Source organism: Spodoptera frugiperda, chromosome 8 (genome assembly GCF_023101765.2).
Source record: "Spodoptera frugiperda isolate SF20-4 chromosome 8, AGI-APGP_CSIRO_Sfru_2.0, whole genome shotgun sequence".
In the NCBI taxonomy this organism is placed as follows: domain Eukaryota; kingdom Metazoa; phylum Arthropoda; class Insecta; order Lepidoptera; family Noctuidae; genus Spodoptera; species Spodoptera frugiperda.
The window spans coordinates 8,028,277-8,050,125 of NC_064219.1; the positions used below are offsets into that span (position 1 = coordinate 8,028,277).

The following is a 21,849-nucleotide window of genomic DNA, read 5'->3' on the forward strand; positions in this document are numbered from 1 at the left end:
AATGCACTACGGCACTTTTGATATTTTATTTTTCTATTTATCGCATAGTAACGGCAACTATTTGCAAATATTAAATTTTAATTTTGTGATCTTAAAATAATGCTTGTAGAGGAATATAAGAGCACGTTCAAAAATTAAAAATATAAGTAATGTTAAGATTAAAAATTTTATAAGTTTTGTTCTTCTAATATTTGGTTCTATATAAGTTTGTTAAGTTATTTACACGATTAAAATAAATTCAGTATAGCAATACATTGATCAATGATTGACAATTGGGGAGGCCTATGTCCAGCAGTGGACTGCTATAGGCTGATGATGATGATGATGATACATTGATCGACATTCTCAGTTATGTATTTCAGAACTAACAGTATCTATATTCCTGTCAGTGTCAGACGACAGACAGGTCAGACAGTCAGATTAGATTAGACATTTCGTAATCAAATGCGTTCCAGAAACCTAAAACGAGTTTGTTTTGATGATTAAAATTACAATGAAATAGTGAGATACATGTCATACTACGCAAAAAGAAGACATAAGTAACTAAATGCTTAAGATCGAGTTGGGTCTAAAGTCAATCAAATCAAAATTATCAGACCATTTATTTGTGATTTCCACATACACATAATTTTGAAATAGAAAATCATATAGTTTCCATTCTGTTTCCAAAATCACAACTGTGATGCCACTATAATTACTTAGGACATTAGATCGTAAAGAAGATATTAAAATGATCGAACTTTCTGCAAAGTTAACAACTGGGACTGTTTATTTGGCTGGCGAAGCCTTGGAATGCTGTATATCATTCTGTTACACTGCTCAACCAGAACACAGGAATTCACAAAGCCACTAGTAATATTCCTAACTACAATAATTACTAACTTCTTTTAAAAAAATCGACCAAATAATCAACACTACTTACATTTTCTTACAGTGATGCTTTAGAAAACTTAGCTTGGGCTTCGGCTCAGATCCACTGCTTCTACTCCACGTCAAAGAATACAGGAGACAAGACTCCAACTATAGGGAAGACCACCTCTTTGGAAGTTACCTCTTGTGATATCGGAGATGTTATATTTCATACTAAACCCAAGATACTATTCTGTGATTTGACTATTCCTTTGGGTGAAACTAAAACTTGTAAGTATTATAATGATATTATATGTACCTAGTTCTTAATTACAATTTCACTTATCCACTCAAACGTTCACGTGCGACACCTGTCAACACCTTGTACGCCCACGCGCTCGATCTGTGTTGAACCGCGTCGAGCGCCCCATGCCGTTACCGATTCAAAGTGTATTTTCTAGCAAACTATTGCAGCTATAGCAAAGTAAAAAATACCAGTATAAAGCTGAATTATTAAGGAATCAAAATATATACTAATTAAAGTACAGAAATCAATCACAAATGCATAAAAAAAGTTGAACTTAACAGAACGGGCTAAATATTTGTTTGTTTTTTTGAACAAGTTTTGACTAAACGTTATTTAATTATTTATTTTCGTTGTTTTATTTTGAAAGAATGAATCTTAAGGATTATTTTAATATACAACACTAATACAGTAGGATGATAAATAAATGAATACTTCAATTTTAAACGCAAACACTTCACAAAACTTGACACACAGTTTGTAAACAATTATTTTTTATATTCTTGCTGTCACCTGGCATACTGTTTTACCAACCAATAGATGCGTTATTTAATACAGATCCATCTAGTATAACATTCGTAAAGCTCTTTGAAGCTTGTCATAGATAAAAATTCGTTGGAAGTGAACAAGTCAAATGGGCTGCTATAGTCGCCCGGGCGTTTAACGCCAAAATTTTTTGGGCGACTATAGTCGCCCGGGCGTTTGAGTGGTTATATGTTGGGCTTTTTTGAAATATCATTAGAACCTAAAATGGGATATTTTCAATTTTTTGTGATGTTTGTGTGATTTGTGTGCTCACCTACTAATGTGGCATGTACTCCAGTTCATTGGTAATCATGGTGCTTACACTAGTGTAACAGTGCAAAAACTAATCAACATAGTAAATATCTTGGTTTTGATGATATTACTAATGACCATGTCAGTTTAAAAAAGTCTTTGAAATAACTAAAGTAGTATATGTAAACTTGCTACAATCTTTCTTTGCTTGGCTTATTCATTTGAACAACAGTGTCTTCAGCTTCCAACCAACAATCAAATTGGTAACAATAATATCATAGATAGTTAGAAATACTAAAACTAGTATATTTCCTCCTCAGTCTGGTACCGAGAATCACTGCCAATTGAAGCCCCACCATCATACAGAGGTACATCAGTCAAATACTCATACAAGATCACAATAGCGACACAGAAAGTTGGTTCCCACATCAAAATGGTCCGGATACCATTCAGAGTGTTGCCCATCAGTCCTATCATGAACATGCAGGATTTAGCAGCTCTATGTGGGAATGAGACCACTGAGGAACTGCAGCCAACCAACCCCTTCTCTGAAGAACGGAAGGTTGAAACACCTTTGACTATGGCTTTACAAGTTTTACAGGTTTGTACTCTAATTAGATACATTTATAAGTAACTATTGTTAGGCCTTTTTGTTCCAAAGATCTATTTCAATTAAAAAAAAGCCTTTATAAGAGAACTACATTATCTCTGATAAATAGCCATAACAGTACATACACTTGTACACTTGTACAATAGTACACTTGTAATAACTAAGATAGAAAAAAAAGCTTTGGTAAACTTATTTGTAATCATGAGTACAATTACGTGTTTAAATATTGGTCACTAATTTCAAGTCATCCTAAATGTAGAAAAAAAATACTTATCTATCATTCTTATCACCATTTTTATTTTCAGAATCTCACAGCCAGAAGAAGTCCAAACTCATACATGATAACAAACACTAGAGGCAAAGTGGGCAGGTTCTGTTTGTTCAAGTCTGCATACAAGCTGGGCGAAGATATTGTGGGCACTTTCGACTTCTCTGTGGGCACAGTCACTTGTATGCAGGTATAGAAATTCAGACTTATTCTCATAGAGATAGAACTCAAAATAAACGTAATTACTTTATAGATAGCAGAACAAAGATGAAAAGAAAATTTTACTGCTTCTTTCTATAGTAAAATATTGTAAGTGACAAAAGTTAATTCCCTTTTAAGGACTTTATGGACAAAAATTATTGTGTATTAAGTGACCTGGCAAACTTTGTACCACCTCAAACATTTTGTTCTCACCTTTTAAACCTTCCCTGGACTTCCACAAATTATTCAAGACCAAAATTTGCCAAATCGGTCCAGCCGATCTGGAGTTTTAGCGAGACTAACGAACAGTAGTTGATTTTTATATGTAAGGTTGACTGAATAATTGTAATCTTAACTAAACTAAAATCATATAACTTTTTTCAGGTATCTGTATCATTGCAACCAGAAGAAGTGATCAAATCAAAGTCACCATCTAAAAATATGATGAACAAAGATACCAGTAGCAGATCCATGACAGTAGCAAGGTACCATGAAGTAACTCTCGGATTGACACAGTCCCAGTTGATTCTGCCAATACCTTTGCACATCACTCCAGCATTTGAAGTGGATGATGGTAAATATAACTTAAATAGATATAAAAGAAGTAGTTTCTGATATAAAAAGTTATTTGTTTTTTTTCCTTGTTAACATTTTAATTTGATTGATATTTGGAGAGTAAATATTGAATAGAATAAACATACTTATACCTACTTAAAATAACCACTATTATTTTAAGTATTTATTGGTATTTTTTCTCAGTACACAACTTTGCGCCTTCTGTTTGAAATGTACTGTATAAGTCAGAATACATATAAAACATTTCTTTTTAATTTTCCAGTGTCACTAAGTTGGAGACTCCATTTTGAGTTTGTGACAACCAATGAGAAGCTCTTGCCTAACCCAGAAGAGAAAGATTGGACTGCCCCCTTGAATGTACCCATAGAAACCATGGTTTGGAACCTTCCAGTCAAGATATATTCCACTTTACCCAAACAGATCACACAGCATTCAGTCGGCAATGATGCATACACTATGTATATAAAATAGGACTAGTGGATGTTAGATAAGTATAATAATTATGTATTAGTGTTAATTTAGTTCATTCCGGTATCTATACATTGTATGATTTAAATTATTAATAGTTTATGTAATGAAATGAAATGAATCTAGAGATTTTAAGGAATAATATTATTTACATAGAATTGATGTAACTATTAAGTGTAAATATTATTTTATTAATGTAATGTATGAGCCCTATGTAATATTGATAATGTAAAAAATAGATAGATTTGATATTTACAATTATTTATTAAAACAGTACTTAAAATTAAAAACAAATGTTTTTCATTCATCATCAACTGATTCTTTGTCCCAATCTTTCATCTTAGCGCCCATCATGAAGTCATCTCTGAAATTAAAAAAATAAAGGCATGAGCACTTCCTATCAATACTAATTCAAAATTATAAATAAGAGTAATTTCTTCATTGTATAAAGGTAAAGGGAGAATTTTTAATAGAGATAAGATACTATTTCTCCACACAACTGATAGCCCCTACTAATTAGGATTATGTTCATCTCAGCACCACCATGTAGAAAAACACAGTGTATAAAGCTACTACTAAATAATGACAAATAAATTGAATAAAACTAAAACACCCAATAGTCATATAACTAACTCAATCATGATCAATATCATCTCAGTCATAAGACATCCACTGGTGAACATCTCCTTAATCAATCACATTAAAATTATAAATGTGAAAGTTTGTTTGTTTGGATGTGTGCATGTAATGTGGTATACAAACGGTATGTGCTGAATTGGGTAGATACTTTTTATCCCACAGAAATGCAGCCAAAGCCGCTGGCAGAAGCTAGTAATTTCTCAATAGTTTAAGAAAAATTATACAAAATTACCTCAGAGCGCTCCATCTAGGCTTGTCCTCATCTTTTACTTCACTCTTAGCAACCTTTGCTTCTTCATCCACAATAACTGATTTACTCTGTCCCATTAGTGTGTCCAAAAAGGCCCGCTTATCAAACTTTTTTAATATTTTTTCTTTTTTACCTTCAGACAAATCATTTCTATCCATTTCTTTTTCTAATGTCTTTTGTTGATTCCTAACAGCATTGAAAAGTTGGACTACACCTTTTGTTGCTATTTTAGTTAATATTCTTTCTCTGTCTTTTTCTAGTATGTTTGGTTTTACTCTTATTGATGGTTTTTCATGTTTCTGTAAAGATAATAAGTTTTTAAGGATTAGTGAAAGTAATATTACTTTTAGTGTAAGTTTCGAGATATGAATATAATGTATTATTTTATGTTGCATAATACTAAGCAAAACATACATAATATTATGGCAAAAACAAGCATTATAAAACACATTACTGTGTATGTTACAAATAATAATTTAGTTAATATAAAATGATACCAACCACTTTCTTAGCTGGAGGTTCTGACACCTCTGCTTCTTTCTTCAGTACTACTGGCTTTTTCTCTTCAGTCCCATCTCCTATAACTTCAAATGCAGGCTTCTCTTCCTTCACAGCTTTTACTATTTCTGAGTGTTTTTTAGCTCTTGATAAAACTAAAGTTTTCTTATTTTTAGGCTTTGTGGATCCTAAGATCTTTGCTACAGAGTCTGCCCAACCTTCATTGGTAACTAGAGGGCCTTTGTCGTCTTCATCTTCGTCTGATGCGTCTTGTGAACTGCCTGCATCGTCACTTTCATCCTCATCTGCGTCAGACGCTTCATTCTCATCGTCATCCTCATCCCCATCCTCACCGTCAGGCTCATCACCATCGCTTTCAGCATCCGCCTCGATTCCATCTTCAGCTTCTTCATTATCTTCCACTTCATTATTTTCTGACGCCTCAGATTCCTCAGCACTTGATGAGTCTGATTCTGAATCCACTACAAAACAAATAATCATTTTAATAACACGTTTCATAAGTTTTGACTCAAAATCATGCATAAAATTCAAATTACTTACTTGAAACTTTAAGGACGGGCTTATTCATTGTTTTAGCTACAACCATACTTTTAAATATACAATAAAGCGGCTTGGTTAACCTTAATATTACTCAATAAATGAAATATTTATATTTTCAAAACGTTTCACGTGTGTTCAAGTCTCGAATCCACATGCGACTTTGACGTTTAGATGACAGATGACAATGACACTGACAAAAATGGCTGCTGACAATTTTAAAAGTTGCAAAACTACGACAGTTTTCATTTTATCAAAATTCCGAAGAAACATGATTTTGATTGCAGAAAAATTTTAAAAGTGCTTGAAGTAACAAAATGGTTTTCTCGATCATACCCTTTCCGGTCTCCACTCACATCTTAAAAACCAAAAAGCGTATAAATTGTGACGTATAAACAGGAATAACGAAACGTAGAATTGTTTTTAAAAATAAAATACAGCTGATCGACAAGGCAAGAGAAGTTTTGTTTCATTCGTGAGAAAATGGTGGTTTAGTCCTAAACATGGCAGCGGGTTCTGCAAATCCTCTACCTTATGTTTATAAAAGGGAATACGGAGATATAAGTAATATTAAATCAAATTTCTTTAACAAACGTTTAGCTGTTGCAAAGAATTTGTACCGACGGGATCTTTTGTGCCATTTTGGATGTGTGAACGCTATAGAGTTTTCCAGCAATGGCGAATTACTTGTATCAGGTATGTCATTTCATATTTATTCTAATTACTTTCCTGTAGACGGCATGTTGATATTAATAACTTACTATATAACTGGTAATATCTCCAAAACAGGCGAAACGTACTTGAATATAACAAATAGGGCCAATTTATTATTTTAATTAAGTACGTCCGTAACCAATGAATGATAAACAAGTAGGTTGCGGTTTGATGATCACAATTTTATCTATTTATAAACAATATACTGTAGTGCTGCTTCATGGGATGATGGAAAATAAGTGCACTCTTTAATTGACGTGATTAAAATCGAAGATGGGGCTTCTATATGATCTATGATATGAGATATTTTTTAGTTTGCGGTTGATCCTGCCTTTATTTACTACGCAACACTCCTAGATTAGAGACTAATCATGATGATGTACAGGTGGCCAGGCTACAGGTGAACACTAGATTATAACAACCACCTGTTTACTATTGATTTTCCAATTTGAATAAACTTTGGTCATCAATTTGAATAAACTTCAATGTAGTTATTCTCTTTTGAGTATACTTTACTTTATACCACACATCCATTGTATAAAGCTGTTTAAAAACAAACTTGTATGCCTTTTGATATTTTACTACTGTGTGTATAGAATTGTAGACTCCATACTTGTGATGGTCATGTTAAGAATATGGTTATGTCTCAATCAAATACAGCCACAGCCCTTTTGTATATGTTTTAAAATTAGTTTTGCAATGTATATGCTATCCATATCCACCTTATAGTATTTTTACTAATGTGTGCATAGAACACAATCTTTATCAACCTACTGCCAACATTATAATAAGATCATCTTATGGCAGAAATTACCAAATTGAAACTATAACTTTATAATTTATAAATAAAGGAAATTTTGCACTGACATCAAATTATGTTATAAACTTATAACATAGTTTATAGGATTTTTATAACTAACCAATAAACAGAGTTGTCATAGTAAATAAATATCTAATTCTAACTAGTTCCAACTAGCATTAATAAAAAAATCAATGAACAAAGACAGTGGTTCTCAAAGATTTCTAGACAAATTCAACAAAATCAAGTGATTTAGATAAGGAAGGTGGGTCTTGAGTTTGGTAACTTTACCAAACTCATTAATTAATTAATTAAACCATTAACAATGTGAAAAATCAAATACAGATTGGTTGGTTAGTGCATTATTTACAGACATGGCCCCTAAAAAAATCAGCAGAAATATTGGCTACTAACCCTTTACAGCATAAAATTTATTATAGCACTTAGAATGATTTTAATTGAATCAATTATTCACAATATATAGAATTTTCAAACATCCAATTTATCGGAGTTGATCATAGGTTAATTTCAGCTTTTAATAAAATAAACAGCATTATGTTACATATTAATAATGTGTTGTTATCAGGTGGGGATGACCGGAGGGTGATGCTATGGCAGTTCGGACAAGCGATTCTCGACAAAGGCAAGCCGGAGCCTATGAAAGGCTTGCACCAATCAAATGTGTTCTGTCTCGGTATCACAAATGACAATCAGAAGATATATTCTGGTGGTAATGATGATATCGTAAGTTTGATTTTTCATACTATCATAAATGTTATTCCAATTCGTAAATTATAAAAATCATTTAGTAATAACCATTTGTTTAAAACTGTTAAGCAATTTTTAATTGTTCGACATATTAGATTTCACATTTTTTTTTTAAATATTGTCTGAAGTTTTTTCTATTTCTTGCTTTTAATTTCTTAAATTTCTTAACTTAAAATTATGATCTATATGGCCTCAAGATATTGAATTCTACATTACACAAGGCTAACTACCATTTAATCCTTACACCCACAATGCACTGAAGAGACACTTTTTTTTTTTTTTTTTTTTTGAGGGGGGAAAATCATCCAATGACTTTTCCCGCCTTGGGCGAGGCGAGAGGGAGTGTCAGACTCTTACTGACTAAAAACCACCCCGTTCCTTCTCCTCCCTTTCGAGCCGGAGCCCCAGTAAACCCGCTAGGTTGTCCGCAGCTCCGGATACTGAAGAGATACTAAATTAACAAACTTTAAAAATAAAATTTCCCCAACTATACTTATGTACATATGTCACACAGGTGATAGTACACGACACAGAGAGCAAATGCCCACTAGAAGTGCTACAACATCAGAGAGCAGTCTGCAGCCTCAGCATCGACCCGTTCAATGAGCGAGTAGTCACCACTGCTGGCAATGACGGACGACTCCTGCTCTTTGATACAAGGCAATCTGTGCATGGTAAGATTATGTTAAGTTTTGATAAACAAGTTAGAATTATACTAGTATAATTAGCAACTAGCTACTTCCGCGCGGTTTCACCCGCTCTGCTTGGCTCCTATTGGTCATAGCGTGATGTTTTATAGCCTATAGCCTTTCTCGATAAATGCACTACACAACACAAAAAGAATTATTCAAATTGGACCAGTAGTCCCGGAGATTAGCGCGTTCAAACAAACAAACAAACTCTTCAGCTTTATAATATTAGTATAGATACTTAAACCTACTGTACCCTTAGTACGAATTTACACTTGATGGGAACGAAACGAGACTGTGTTCGTTGCTCCGATTAGTTGGTCCATTCGCACCGGCCAATCAGCGCCGAACGCGGTCTCGTTTCGTTTATGTATTAAGTGCACACTTCCGCTTACTGTGTTGGTGCTCGAACTAATACTCTCTACTACTACTCGAAGTATAGTGCCATATTGAAATTATAATGCCATTTTGATCTATATAGTTCTTTATTAACTACTAGCTACTTCCGCGCGGTTTCACCAGCTCTGCTCGGTTCCTATTGATCGTAGCGTGATGATTTATAGCCTATAAACTTCCTCGATAAATGCGCTATCCAACACAAAAAGAATTATTCAAATCGGGCCAGTAGTTCCTGAGATTAGCGCGTTCAAACAAACAAACAAACAAACAAACAAACTCTTCAGCTTTATAATATTAGTATAGATTAGTATAGATTTCGCCTATACTGTAACAATAGCCTATTAGTTATAGTTTATATAACAAGTGTTACAAAGTATGGTAATATGTGGTTTCCTCCCACTTAAGCTTGAATTAAAAAGGATTTGTATTTAAAACGGTTTCCATTATCATTTGTTACAGAATCCCTGGTCATATCTCGGTGTCGCAAAGCATTCCACGGTGTGATGTTCCACCCGTCGCAGTCAGGCATACTCACCTCGGCTAACGCACGTGATGGAGCCGCTTTGTGGGACCTGAGGGCACCTAAACAGTTAGTATTTATAGGACATCTTCCTAAGAAAATATATTTTACTGTTTGTGTTTGGAACATAAGGTGTTCGGATATGCGCAGTCGTTTTGAGTAGTTCATCTTACTTTTAATTTGTACGTTATTTAATATTACTATTCATATATTCATCTAAAATTTCATCGTTTCGTGAGTAAGCCGATAACATAATAATTAATTTAGTATGTCTCACGAAAGTTACAATAAAATCATAAAATTTCATTTACGTAATTGAAAAATAAATATAATATTTTTCTACATTCGTTCTTTCCGTTAAAGAAAACACTGATGAATGTTGATGAAGTGAAAGAGGCATATAAGATTCGTAGTAATTGGCGTTCCAGTGTCTCTGCCTACCCTCATGGGAGACAGGCGTTATGTATGTGTGTATGTCGTCCTTTAAAATTAAATTCTAAGCAAAACTATTATCGTCCACAGCCCCGTCATCCGGTATGCAGGTGGGAATGGTACTTCCCAGAACTGTATGAGTGTTCGTTTCAACTCTGCTGGCACCCACATATTGGCCCTCCGGAGGCGACAGGCTCCAGTCCTATACGCTGTACATTCCTCGGAGCCCGTGGCAGAGTTCTTCCACCAAGACTATTATAACTCCTGTACGATGAAGAGCTCTACATTCGCTGGAGAGGATGACAAGTTCGTCATGTCAGGGTCTGATGACTTCAACCTCTATATGTGGAAGATACCGGAAGATGGTGCTGGTTACTGTAAGTTCATTATCATAGATTCTAATGAAATCTACTCATTATTAGAGACAACAAAACAGTTAATTGTCTGCCTTGGTATGGGCTCGAAGGTAAGCGTCCATACGCCCGCATCATACACATCGCACGCATCGTACGCATCGCACGCATCGTACGCATGGCACGCATCGTACGCATTCCGTATGACGTTATTGGTACGCATCGCATGTTGCGTCATTGCCGATGATGCGGTCCGTACGATGCGGATCAGTGGACGTAGTTGTATGAGGTTCTATACAAGACAAACTCAAATTCGTTGCGTGCAATGCGTACGATGGGGGCCTGTGGACGCTTACCTTAAGAAGCGGTGCCAAATTCAAGTTTTACAATAAATAATAATAAATTAATCAGTAAGTAGAAGGCAGAGAGTGTATTATGGTTATATTTCATGTTACAGATGTACCGGTGGCGCCCCCACACATAGTCTTGTACGGCCATAGATCTATAGTCAACCAAGTGAGGTATAACCCACACTATTGTCTCATTGCTTCATCCGGTGTAGAGAAAATTATAAAGGTAAGCTTTCAACTTAAGTAGGTCTTTATTATGTTGGAAATAAAGACTATTATAAAAGTAGTTGTGCATCATATGCTGAACACAATTCCAAACTCCATGCTATTACTGAGAAGTTTCTAATAAGTAAACCAATATTAATTTTTTTTTAAATCAATGCAAGGAAATTTCAATCTTATTACTGAGCTATAACTGCTATTATTATGTTTCACCCCAAATCTTACAGATTTTCAATAGATTTTCTACTTTAATAATAAAGCAATAAAGTTCATAATCTCTTGCTCCAGGTGTGGTCAGCGCTGGAGTTCCCGAAGATGCGCGGCACGTTACTGGAGGAGGCGCAAGGCTCGGACAACCCGCGGGAAATATACAGCCACGAGGATTATGTCTCCCTGGTACATCACAGTGGCCAAGTTGGTGTTTGTTGTCTCTTTCTAACCCTTTGTTATTTATTGCCATTACTTTCTTTTAACTTTTGACTCATCAGCCGGAAGATGTCCAATGTTCAACAAAGGCCTCGCCCTTAATTTAAAAATGTTGACTATGTATTTATTATTATTAGTGTGTTTCTAACAGTATGGAGATATGGTTAGGTTTCTCTCTAGTTAGTGACTACTTGATTCGATCCGAACTTACAATGTAATCTTTACTTATATTTTTTGTATATAACACAACATCTAAAAGTATGGAACCGATTTAACTTATTTCTTACTGTTACATAGATTATTTCTGAGTAGATTATATTTACAACTAGAAAAAAATAATTTTATCCTTAGAAAAATACGTACTATAACCATGCCAAAGTATAAAAATAAATCAACACATACAATTAAAATATTGACAATAAGATACACTATTCCAACATGACATGTTCTATATCTACAAATAAACTTTTCCCTTTTTAGTACATTTCACACAACTACGCGGACCAGTCGACGAGCGAGGACCCGCGGATGATGGCGTTCTTCGATTCCCTGGTTCAAAGGGAGCTGGAGTGTTTGGGCGACGAGACGGACTCACTCGATGGGTCCAGCTCCTGTCACTCCACACTCGATAATGATTCGGACTCATCTGATACTGACCAGATTATCTTGGACTTTCTGCCGTTGCCACGGAAACGAGGTTAGTTACATCGAAATCAACGTCATTGACCATTGCACTTTTCATCATTTGTGTTATAAATCCCCATATAATAGGGGGTGAACCTATTGCCATATACTGGGTACAATTCCAGACTTCGTGCTACTACTGCCGAAAAATACGCAGTAATACTTTGCCCGGGAATCGGCCCCAGACCCCTTGTCCGGCTGTCGCACTTGCGACGCAAACAACGAGGCAGTCGAATGAACATCAAGTTTTTTGTGTTATATTATAACGTAACACGTATTAAATGTTTCATGGATTTCAACTCGTCTAATCAACTTAAAGTTTTGCTATGTGGACTATTTCTTAATAATTAAAGTTTTGCTATGGATTATTTCTTAATAATATGATAATATTTTATAAAAATCAGTGAGAGTCTAATTAAACGTTTATATCAATTAGTTACAGCAAATCAGAATGGGAATCGCAGTCAACGTGTCCCCAACAGACTGGCGCGGCTGGTTGCACAGCGGTATCCGAAGAACTTACGCTCGCAGAAGAGGGGATCCCTCAGGTATAGCCTTTAAACCTTTATAGAAGCATACTTTTTTGTAATGTTAATTTATAATTGGAATATTGATGAAGTTTCTTTCTCTTACTTTTGGCATACAAAATTATTTTGTGACCCATTTTGAAGGGGAATGCTTTTCTGACTGTTTTAACGCTACAAAATCTTTTTATATGTTGATTGAAACGGAAAATATATATATGATTTAAACACGCGTGTTATTACGCGTTAATACAGGAAAGATGTAATAATTTAATTCATCATTAGTTAGTTGTTAAGTCTTTGTCTAACCGCCGTACTCAGTCATTTAATGGTTACTTAAACCAGTCCTTAGCAATTGTTTGCCATACAAAATCTTTACTAAGGATTAGTTTAAGTACTCATTAAGTAACTCTGAGTACGACAATATGAGTCTGGTGTTATTGCAGGCGGAGTAAACAGTCCCGTGTGTCGCTGAGCAAGTCGAGCAGTAAGTGTGTGAGCGGCGCCAGCGGCAAGGGCAAGCGGCCCGTGAGCCGCCGCGTGCGGGGCCCGCGCCGCCCCGCGCCCCGCACGCTGCGCCCCGCCAACCACTCGCACTCGCGCGTCTCTGCGCCGTCCAGCGAACGGACCGACTCCGACGAACCCACGCACAGCATGTTCCGGAATAGTGGCAGAGTATGTACAACACTGATGCTAATAACCGACATCTCAATACAATCTAAATTTGTGTTATTTAAAAATGTGTATTTGTCTTTCTCAGATGATCAGACCTCCTCTACGGCGACGTGTAAACCTCACAAGGACTGCAAAGAGAAAAAACAAAGTCACTAGTTATAGAAAACCACTAAATTTAAGAAGTAATGGTGAGGGTTATCGCAATTGTATTATAATTATCTCTTATATCATTGACAAATAAAATAACTGCTTGTCTTTTTGTCTTTTCTAGGAGCAGCCATGGCACAAGACAGTAGTGATAATAATAACTTTTCTAACTTTGATAATTTTGATGACAACTTAGCTCAACCAAGCACTAGCACAGGTAAAGCATGTTTATTTTATATTGATCTCAGGGCAATCAACCTCATAGATCTACAATTGATCAACATTATATTCTTTTTATTCAGGTTATAGGGGCCAAAGCACATCAGGACTATTTAGAATAGTGGAGGTAGACTCTGATGACGACCAGTCAGTGAGCAGCCGGCCAATATCTCCACGAAACCAGAACGGCAACCAAAGCATTCCGCAAAACCTCGTCAGCATTATACCGACACCTATCAACGGGTCGCGGGACTCGCTGGGAGAGTCTCTGCGCGTCGAGCCGCCTGAGTCAGAGAGCAATAACTCGTCGCCTCCACCTCCAGAACACAGGCGGATGAACCTACGAAGAGTTCGACGGAATGGTCGGCTCAGCCTACATAGGTCAGACTCAAGTGAGTCCCCACCTCCCAAGGAACCAGCAGATCGGGCCAGCACATCGACCGCAGTGGAACAGCATTCGCCCAAGGTAGGATACAACAGGACTGTCGCAAGACTCATGAACGAAACCAATGAGAGTGAGCTAGAAAGTAGCTGTAGTACCGAGAGCTGTAGTATGTGGCCTCCGGCTGAAGCTTGCACCCCGGACAGTGGAGTGGGAACAGTAGCCGGCAGCAGTACCAGGAACCCACAACCCACAGATGACGTCTCCGACGACCCAGAATATCAAGCCTTCAAATTCCGACAGCGAGTGAAAAAGGCGCGGCGCAACTACAGAGAACACATGGACTCGGACTCTAACTGAACTGAATAGATAGTTACATGAATTGTGTTCTATGATAATGTAGTGGTTCTGTAAGTGAACTATCCAATGACTGCATCTATACTATTATTGTTACGTACTACTAAGAACATTTATTGCATTCCAATAAACTTAGCCGTAGAATTTTGACATAAGCTCCATACAAAATGTGTCAAAATTCTACGGCTCGTAAGCAAATTTACCGATCGGTAGTTTATTGGAACGCGCCGTTAGTTGGCATCCTATGGATACTGTAACAGTGTTATGTTGTTAGCCTTCATCTTGATGTAACAAGCGCTGAGGACTGAGAAGAAACAAGTAGTCACATCCTATGTATAACAGAATGTTTGTAGAGCTAATTTACTAAGCTGTCGCACGCTAAGGATTTGAGTAAGACTAGACTGCACAAATTCCTAATGTACCAACAAGATCTTGACAACAAATTGAAGTGTTGTTCTGCATAAAAGGTTTTGCTTTTGTATAGTTTTATTATTATGACGATATATGTGATCTAATTATTATTATCAAATATGTAACTTAATCTAGTATTTAAGAACCATCAATGTTCCCCTAAAAAGGTTGTTAGCATAAATCCATGCAAATATAAATACTTGAATTGTAATTTGGTTGTTTGTTCTAAAAAACAAAAACAACATCACTCCTTTTATCCCCGAAAGGGTAGGTAGAGGTACACATTACGGTACGTAATACCGCTATACAATGTACACCCACTTACTTTTCACCATTTGTGTTATAAGTCCCATGTAATAGGGGTGAGCCTATTGCCATATACTGGGCACAACTCCAGACTACGTGCTACTACTGAGAAATTTTCGAAAAACCGAAAAAAGTCCAGTACTACCTTGCCCGACCCAGGAATCGAACCCGAGACCTTGACTAGCAGTCGCACTTGTAATAGGGGTGAGCCTATTGCCATACACTGGGCACTAATTCATACTCCGTGCTACTACTGAGAAATTTTCGAAAAACCGAAAAATGCCCAGTACTACCTTGCCCGACCCGGGAATTGAACCGCAGACCTTGACTAGCAGTCGCACTTACGACCACTCGACGCCTCGCACCCACGAGCCAGTTGTTTGTTCTACCTCTGCATTATTCACCTGCTAACTGTGTTCAATCTATTGCTCGATTATAACGTTTATCGATCTGATGATTGCAACGGTAGTTAGACTTATTAATTTTCGCTTACTAAATATAAATGAGAAAGTAATTGGTTAAACTTTTATGTCTAAATCTTAGAATCGATTTGAAAAAGGCAAACTAAGAAATTCAGTCCGAAGTGGCAAAGGATTAACCACAAGTATGAATGAACTCCCTCAAAGAGAGCGAAATGAGAGTAAAATGCCGTGTGATGACTGACTGATGACTATGGCTAATAATAACAATGGCCCAAAGAAGTTGCAGGTAATAATTAACGATTATAATTATGTAAGGTATTTTTACTACAACTAAAGTTTTAGTATATTTAGAGAGAATTTCAATTTTCTGAAGATAAAACTTATTCATCTTTTCATACAGCAAGTAACCAAAAAGAAAACCGGTTTTTTCAATAAGCTTTTCAGCACTATTCCAGTCAATGAACTTTTTATTTTCTCAGTGGCTATCAAAGAATATAAGTAGAGGGGGTGTCGCCAGTCGCTATATAATCTGTGCGTTTATAAAAGACAGCTCAGAGTCAGAAGACATTAGGACAGTAAAGTGACATTTACCCAGCTGATTGTATTGAACGGGAAATCGGCAAGACGGGAATATAATATAACCTACTCGTCTCTTGAATTTTCCCTTAAAACGTTAAAAATGGACGGGATAACGACCTACAATAATTTCTTAGCATTACATAAACCGCAGTTAGTTCTATCTGGAGTACCTGAACATTTTTGGCCGTCAATATGCAAGAAAATCACAGATCAGATTTTTGATGCCGGATTAACATTCCAACTGGTTCAAATAGATTATGAAGACACGGAAAAAATGCCCTACGATCCCTTATGGAGTGTAATTGCAATCCGGGATATCGAGTGCTCAGATGCTAGTCATGTTTACTTGATTGATCACGCGTGGACTTTCAAGGCAAATAGTATTAAAAGTAGTCTAAGAAATGTGCCGGGGCTTTTGGAAAGAATGTGCAATTTGATGCAAGTATCTGCAGAAACAACCGAGGAACAAATCGAGGACGTATCAAACGCAGTGTGGAAGTATGCACACACTTATGCAATTGGTGGTGATGAATTTTCCATTGAAGAACGAGTTCCAGTGTGGTACGTCTTAGACGAATTGGGTTCTGGCATTACTCATTCAGACACGCCCAATTTCCGAGCAGTGCCTTTCATATATGTGCCTGAACAATTAACTTACACTTTACTGTTCCCTGTAAAAGATGTTGAAGAAGGTGACATGGTCACCAGAAACTTTGTAGAGGGTCAGTTCCTTGATCCCATGCAGAGAGAAGCAATGCTTATCCCATGGAAGCCCTATGAACATTTTAAGGAAGATTTTGAGCAGGTAGAGCCAAGCACGAAATATTTTCTAGAGGGTCACATAGTGGAAACTCTCCCAGAGTTAGATTTGTTGAAAGTAAGAGAGATTAATGATAGTACTAAGCTAAAAGTGTACTCAGAGTACAGATATATCAATGAGCACCTCACAGCCCCAGAGTTTGAGATAGTTGACAATGAGAATGATGCTGATGTACTGTGGTACATTAACCATTTCAAAGAATTTCAAGATTTAAGTGTTCAATCGCCACACAAATTTGTCAATCAATTCCCTTTTGAATATGTAATGACAATAAAAGATTTATTAGCCGTGATTGGTAGACGGTCTGCAAAAACATACCGTGATGAAAATAAGTGTCTTGATATAAACCCGGTTTGGTTGCCTACAACCTTTAACATGAAAACTGAGTTGCCTAAGTTTGTGGCTTATTTCATGCAGAGGAGGAAGGCTGGATTAGACAACCACTGGATATGTAAGCCATACAATCTTGCAAGGGGACTGGATACTTACATCACCGACAATTTAGATTTTCTATGCCGATTACCTCTGACTGGCCCTAAAATAGCTCAGAAGTACATTGACGACCCTGTCCTCTTTGAAAGACCAGATGTTGGCCTGGTTAAGTTTGACATTCGCTATGTTATACTGTTGACTTCTGTTCGACCAACAGAGGTTTATGTCTACAATAATTTCTTCCTGAGGTTCGCTAATAAACCATTCTCTTTGGACAACTTTGAAGATTATGAAAAACACTTCACAGTTATGAATTACAGTGGTACTGCACAGCTTTTTAAGATGTTATGTGCAGACTTCAAAACGGAGTGGTCTAGGCAGTTTGCCAACTATGATTGGGCAGATGTTGAAAAATCAATATTCAAGATGTTATCAGAGTTATTTGATGCAGCTACATCGAAGGGGCCTCCTTGTGGAATAGGGAAGAGCCCACAATCCAGGGCTTTGTATGCAGCGGATATTATGCTGAGTTGGCGTAAAGTGGGAAATGAAAAGGTCATTCAACCCATCCTGTTAGAGATGAATTGGATGCCAGATTGTCGGCGCGCATGCGAATATTATCCCGACTTTTATAACGACATCTTTTCTGTAATGTTTTTGAATAAGGAGGTGGAGACATGTTCAAAAGTTATGTAAACTAAGCGAAGCTTTAAGCAATATTTACAAATGATTTACACATTCAGCTTTGATATGCATTTACCAATTTATTGTATTTACATTTTGTTACTCACATAATAAAACAATTGAAGCCTGACTTTTGAAACTTTATTTAACATCTTATCATTATTCATTACGTTATGGAATAATTAAGTTAACATAATATTATTAAGTGAAAATAAAATTAATATAATACATCTAATTGGGTTTAGTATATATCACTTTTTAAATTGCTTGATTTAGAGAATAAATATGAGGTATCAGTTTTTCTGTAGTACCCTCTGGTTATCGTCCTGGATGAAAGCGAAGGGGTTCTCATCATCGACGTCTCTGCGGCTGAGTAGCACTAGGACTACTATTATTGCTATCAGAACAAACAGCATGATCCAATAACGTCTATAGATGCCTCCGGCTCTTCGCACTCGAGAAGATGGGAGCGAGTTCCTGTTAGAAGAAAACATCATTAATATTGTTTGACGAAAATAATAAAGAACCTAGGTGCAGAAGACTTGGGATAGGGGGCAACCAAACGGGTCTTGTAAAATTAAACCTTTATTTGAGAAGGCCCCAGAATATTGATTGATATAATAGAAATCTTATAGTTTATAGTGGAATAGTTTCTGTATATTGACATGCTGAAAACTTACTTCCACCATCTACTGATCCAGGCGAAAGTAGATTTCTGCTTGTACTTATTTTCATCGTGATCATAGTTTGTAGTCAATTTCAATGGTTCATTTGTTTTAATGCTTTTCCTTGGAGCTTGACCACCTGAAAATAAAATATGAAATTATGAATGGTCACACACAAAACAGGCTCTTACTATTCACAGGAATAAATCCTGTGTGTTATGTTTGATTTGAAAGATTATAAAAAGTCTGATTTCTGAACTAAGGCTTTTTATCTTCAGTGTCGAATATGCTGAAAGAGAAAAGTTTTTTTACTACAAACCTTGTAAACTGTCAGTCCTCTTTAGAGAAGAGCTGTCATAAATGTTGACTGGTTCATCAGATATCTGGACGATGGAATGTGGAGTGCCGTTGGCGGACCGGCCGGTAGACTCGTCATCACTAGCTCCCACTGGTGTGCCCCGAGGGTTGTCCACTGTGCTTGTATAGAATGGAGAATGATGGTCAATTGGAGATTGGGACCGACGTCCAGCTGCGCCTTTCATGTCTTGGTCTTCTGAGAGCTGTAGAGAAGGAAAAAAGGAAACTTTAATGTTGTAATTGATGTTTAGGAGATAATTTAGTGACATGACAATCATTCATATTCTCACTATTCCATGGGAATATAGAGTATAGGGACATAATATACAGAGTACTGACATACTTTTTTTTAATTTTTTTCACAGCATTTATTACCCATTTAATTTTATCTATTTTTACTATTTTTTCCATAAGAAGAACAATCTTCAAAGATAGCCCTTCCCTCTTGATATTTTACACCACTTTACATTTGGTTTATAATTCTCTTTAGCCATGCTCCTTTCATTTATAATTCTAACATAAACCACTTATAACAACTTCAAGTATTGCCATAAAAAATATACATATTTGTACTAACCAGAGGTAGACCCAAGCCAGCTCTAGCCCAGTTGACTCCAGCCAACTTTTCTCGGAGCTCATCAGCGACAGGGGAGACTAGGTTGGATGGAGGGAACACAGGAGTGGCACAGGACGGGCACTGATAGCCCGCTGGTGCAGTAGTGCGGGGCAAAGCCCTATATTTAGCCTCAGCACATGCCCAGTGAAATACATCTGGAAAAGTAAGGAATGCAATGTAAATATTAATACAGTATATTGATATATTTTTTATGTTTATGCTATGATTAGACAGAATAGCATAAATAATAACTTATGACTATATTGATGGTTGAGAGGCCATAGTATTGAATTATACATCATTTGATGAAGAAATGGATAAATATTGCAAAAATTTATGTTGTTTAGATCAATAAATTACAATTCAACCATCAATATTATATACTTATGGATTGATTATAAACTCATTTATTAATTATTGTTAATAGAAAAATGTTTATACATATGTTATGTATATTATTTATCCTTCAGATTCAGCCAATAGTTAGTCCATTGTATAATGTGATAGGGGTGAGACTTCTAACCCGTTAAGGCTGAGTTCTACATCTAATTTTATGAACAAAAGTCGGGGGTCGAATGGGTATCCCCTAAAAATTATGGCTATTTTAATATTTTTTTTACTTTTTTTGATATCAAAGGTTATATGCGTCATAAAAACAAAAAAAAACGACAAATGGTAGCTAATAACCTTGGCTAACTAATTCATTACTTTTTTCATATGTTTGATAATGTTTTGGTGAGAAAAAAAATCATTTGTGAATTATTTTTACCGAAAAAATCACTATTTTTCAATATTTTTAATTAGGGGTTCAACCCCCATATTATTTTTTTTGGCGATAAAATTAGATGTAGTACTCAGCCTTAACGGGTTAGAAGTCCCAACCCTATCACATTGTATAATGTAAGATACACACAAACATATTTTAGTTGTAGTAGTTTATAATAGTTATGTTTTTATTTTATTTTTTCAGCTTACATGCTCACTTATTTAATTTTGGTTTGGTGCAGTTAGTATTTATTTACTAAGTATAAGTTTGAATGTTTTGTTATTGTAGTAAAACATTCTTAGTAATGGTTTGTTTAACAATGTAATTTCATGTAAATGGAAAATGAGTATAAGATGTTATATTAAAAAAAATAATAGTTATTATGATTGCAGTATAGATAACCAGCTACTACAGGGTACATGAGGTTATAGTACCAGTGTATGATTGTACAGTGTACAGTATTATGTACAAACCATATAGATCTTAATGGATGATTATTTTTATCTTATCAAATCTTTAATCTTAGGACATATATTTTCTATTAAAAAAGTTTATAGTTATATCACTTGATACTTACGATAACAAGTAAGTCGAATACACTCGCCCTCACTGAGAGATTTTGTGCAAATTTCACATATGGGATTGTAGTCACTGTCTTGTAACCATTGCAAATATGACTGTATAATACACTAGAAGAGAGAATCATAAACCATAAATTAACATATTAAGTACTTTCACTTCAATGAAACATACGATAAACTGAAAATTACCTTCGGGTGACTCGTCACCATACAATATTCACAAACATTAACTCTGTGCTCGAAACAAAACTGATTCGTAACTCTTCTCTTTGGACATTTACACAGCCCCATTGTTACTTAGTAATAAAATTAACCCAAGCTTTAATTTAGATTACAAGTTCTAAAGGAAAAATAGTTTTTATACAGAGAAATTCTGTATTAAAATCGAAGACAAACAAAAGTGGCAGTGGGGATGCAGGCAGCTCAGTCAGCCACGTAAAGCAACTGTCAAAATATCGCTGCGTTCGTAATTCAGCTCAGCGTGATTCGAACAAGTTGCATAGAATTAGGTTTTATTTTCGATTCGTATGTTGAGATAGAGATTTTGAATAA

General features: G+C 35.9%; 5 protein-coding genes across 5 annotated transcripts; 3 read left to right on the forward strand and 2 right to left on the reverse strand.

Annotated features, from left to right (window-relative positions):
- The first annotated feature begins 494 nt into the window (after positions 1-494).
- Positions 495-4,347, forward strand: LOC118275489 (RAB6A-GEF complex partner protein 2). Its single transcript, XM_035593474.2, has 6 exons — positions 495-852; positions 935-1,140; positions 2,251-2,531; positions 2,846-2,998; positions 3,394-3,583; positions 3,848-4,347. The coding sequence occupies exons 1-6, from the start codon at positions 731-733 to the stop codon at positions 4,054-4,056; spliced, it is 1,161 nt and encodes a 386-aa protein (XP_035449367.2). The 5' UTR covers positions 495-730; the 3' UTR covers positions 4,057-4,347.
- On the reverse strand, positions 4,298-6,182 carry LOC118275574 (RRP15-like protein). Its single transcript, XM_035593583.2, has 4 exons — positions 6,002-6,182; positions 5,444-5,922; positions 4,925-5,241; positions 4,298-4,417 (listed from the first exon to the last, which is right to left on the reverse strand). The coding sequence occupies exons 1-4, from the start codon at positions 6,045-6,047 to the stop codon at positions 4,354-4,356; spliced, it is 906 nt and encodes a 301-aa protein (XP_035449476.2). The 5' UTR covers positions 6,048-6,182; the 3' UTR covers positions 4,298-4,353.
- Positions 6,183-6,293: 111 nt separating this feature from the next.
- Positions 6,294-14,769, forward strand: LOC118275573 (DDB1- and CUL4-associated factor 5). Its single transcript, XM_035593582.2, has 13 exons — positions 6,294-6,694; positions 8,098-8,255; positions 8,794-8,953; positions 9,827-9,956; positions 10,410-10,696; positions 11,130-11,248; positions 11,533-11,658; positions 12,151-12,367; positions 12,791-12,902; positions 13,325-13,553; positions 13,639-13,741; positions 13,825-13,917; positions 14,003-14,769. Exons 1-13 carry the CDS (start codon positions 6,502-6,504, stop codon positions 14,659-14,661), a joined length of 2,586 nt encoding a protein of 861 aa, XP_035449475.2. The 5' UTR covers positions 6,294-6,501; the 3' UTR covers positions 14,662-14,769.
- Positions 14,770-16,344: 1,575 nt separating this feature from the next.
- Positions 16,345-18,442, forward strand: LOC118275886 (tubulin--tyrosine ligase-like protein 12). The gene has a single exon (XM_035594009.2). It carries the CDS (start codon positions 16,477-16,479, stop codon positions 18,322-18,324), a length of 1,848 nt encoding a protein of 615 aa, XP_035449902.2. The 5' UTR covers positions 16,345-16,476; the 3' UTR covers positions 18,325-18,442.
- On the reverse strand, positions 18,437-21,742 carry LOC118275888 (zinc finger protein-like 1). Its single transcript, XM_035594011.2, has 6 exons — positions 21,487-21,742; positions 21,294-21,405; positions 19,912-20,105; positions 19,297-19,537; positions 18,993-19,116; positions 18,437-18,789 (listed from the first exon to the last, which is right to left on the reverse strand). Exons 1-6 carry the CDS (start codon positions 21,586-21,588, stop codon positions 18,606-18,608), a joined length of 957 nt encoding a protein of 318 aa, XP_035449904.1. The 5' UTR covers positions 21,589-21,742; the 3' UTR covers positions 18,437-18,605.
- Positions 21,743-21,849: the final 107 nt, after the last annotated feature.

What these genes read in the sequence shown, in the direction of transcription:
- LOC118275489 (XM_035593474.2), top strand. Translation starts at nt 731, where the DNA reads ATGATCGAACTTTCTGCAAAGTTAACAACTGGGACTGTTTATTTGGCT. An exon ending in TTTGGGTGAAACTAAAACTT is followed by an intron (nt 1,141 to 2,250) that starts GTAAGTATTATA and finishes TTTCCTCCTCAG; the next exon opens with TCTGGTACCGAGAATCACTG. An exon ending in AGCATTTGAAGTGGATGATG is followed by an intron (nt 3,584 to 3,847) that starts GTAAATATAACT and finishes TTAATTTTCCAG; the next exon opens with TGTCACTAAGTTGGAGACTC.
- LOC118275574 (XM_035593583.2), bottom strand. Translation starts at nt 6,047, where the DNA reads ATGGTTGTAGCTAAAACAATGAATAAGCCCGTCCTTAAAGTTTCAA. An exon ending in GCCCGTCCTTAAAGTTTCAA is followed by an intron (nt 5,923 to 6,001) that starts GTAAGTAATTTG and finishes TTTGTTTTGTAG; the next exon opens with TGGATTCAGAATCAGACTCA. An exon ending in CCTAGATGGAGCGCTCTGAG is followed by an intron (nt 4,418 to 4,924) that starts GTAATTTTGTAT and finishes TTTTAATTTCAG; the next exon opens with AGATGACTTCATGATGGGCG.
- LOC118275573 (XM_035593582.2), top strand. Translation starts at nt 6,502, where the DNA reads ATGGCAGCGGGTTCTGCAAATCCTCTACCTTATGTTTATAAAAGGGAA. An exon ending in CAGAAGAGGGGATCCCTCAG is followed by an intron (nt 12,903 to 13,324) that starts GTATAGCCTTTA and finishes GTGTTATTGCAG; the next exon opens with GCGGAGTAAACAGTCCCGTG. An exon ending in ACTAAATTTAAGAAGTAATG is followed by an intron (nt 13,742 to 13,824) that starts GTGAGGGTTATC and finishes TGTCTTTTCTAG; the next exon opens with GAGCAGCCATGGCACAAGAC.
- LOC118275886 (XM_035594009.2), top strand. Translation starts at nt 16,477, where the DNA reads ATGGACGGGATAACGACCTACAATAATTTCTTAGCATTACATAAACCG.
- LOC118275888 (XM_035594011.2), bottom strand. Translation starts at nt 21,588, where the DNA reads ATGGGGCTGTGTAAATGTCCAAAGAGAAGAGTTACGAATCAGTTTTGT. An exon ending in CTGGCTTGGGTCTACCTCTG is followed by an intron (nt 19,538 to 19,911) that starts GTTAGTACAAAT and finishes CCTTCTCTACAG; the next exon opens with CTCTCAGAAGACCAAGACAT. An exon ending in TGGATCAGTAGATGGTGGAA is followed by an intron (nt 18,790 to 18,992) that starts GTAAGTTTTCAG and finishes TTCTTCTAACAG; the next exon opens with GAACTCGCTCCCATCTTCTC.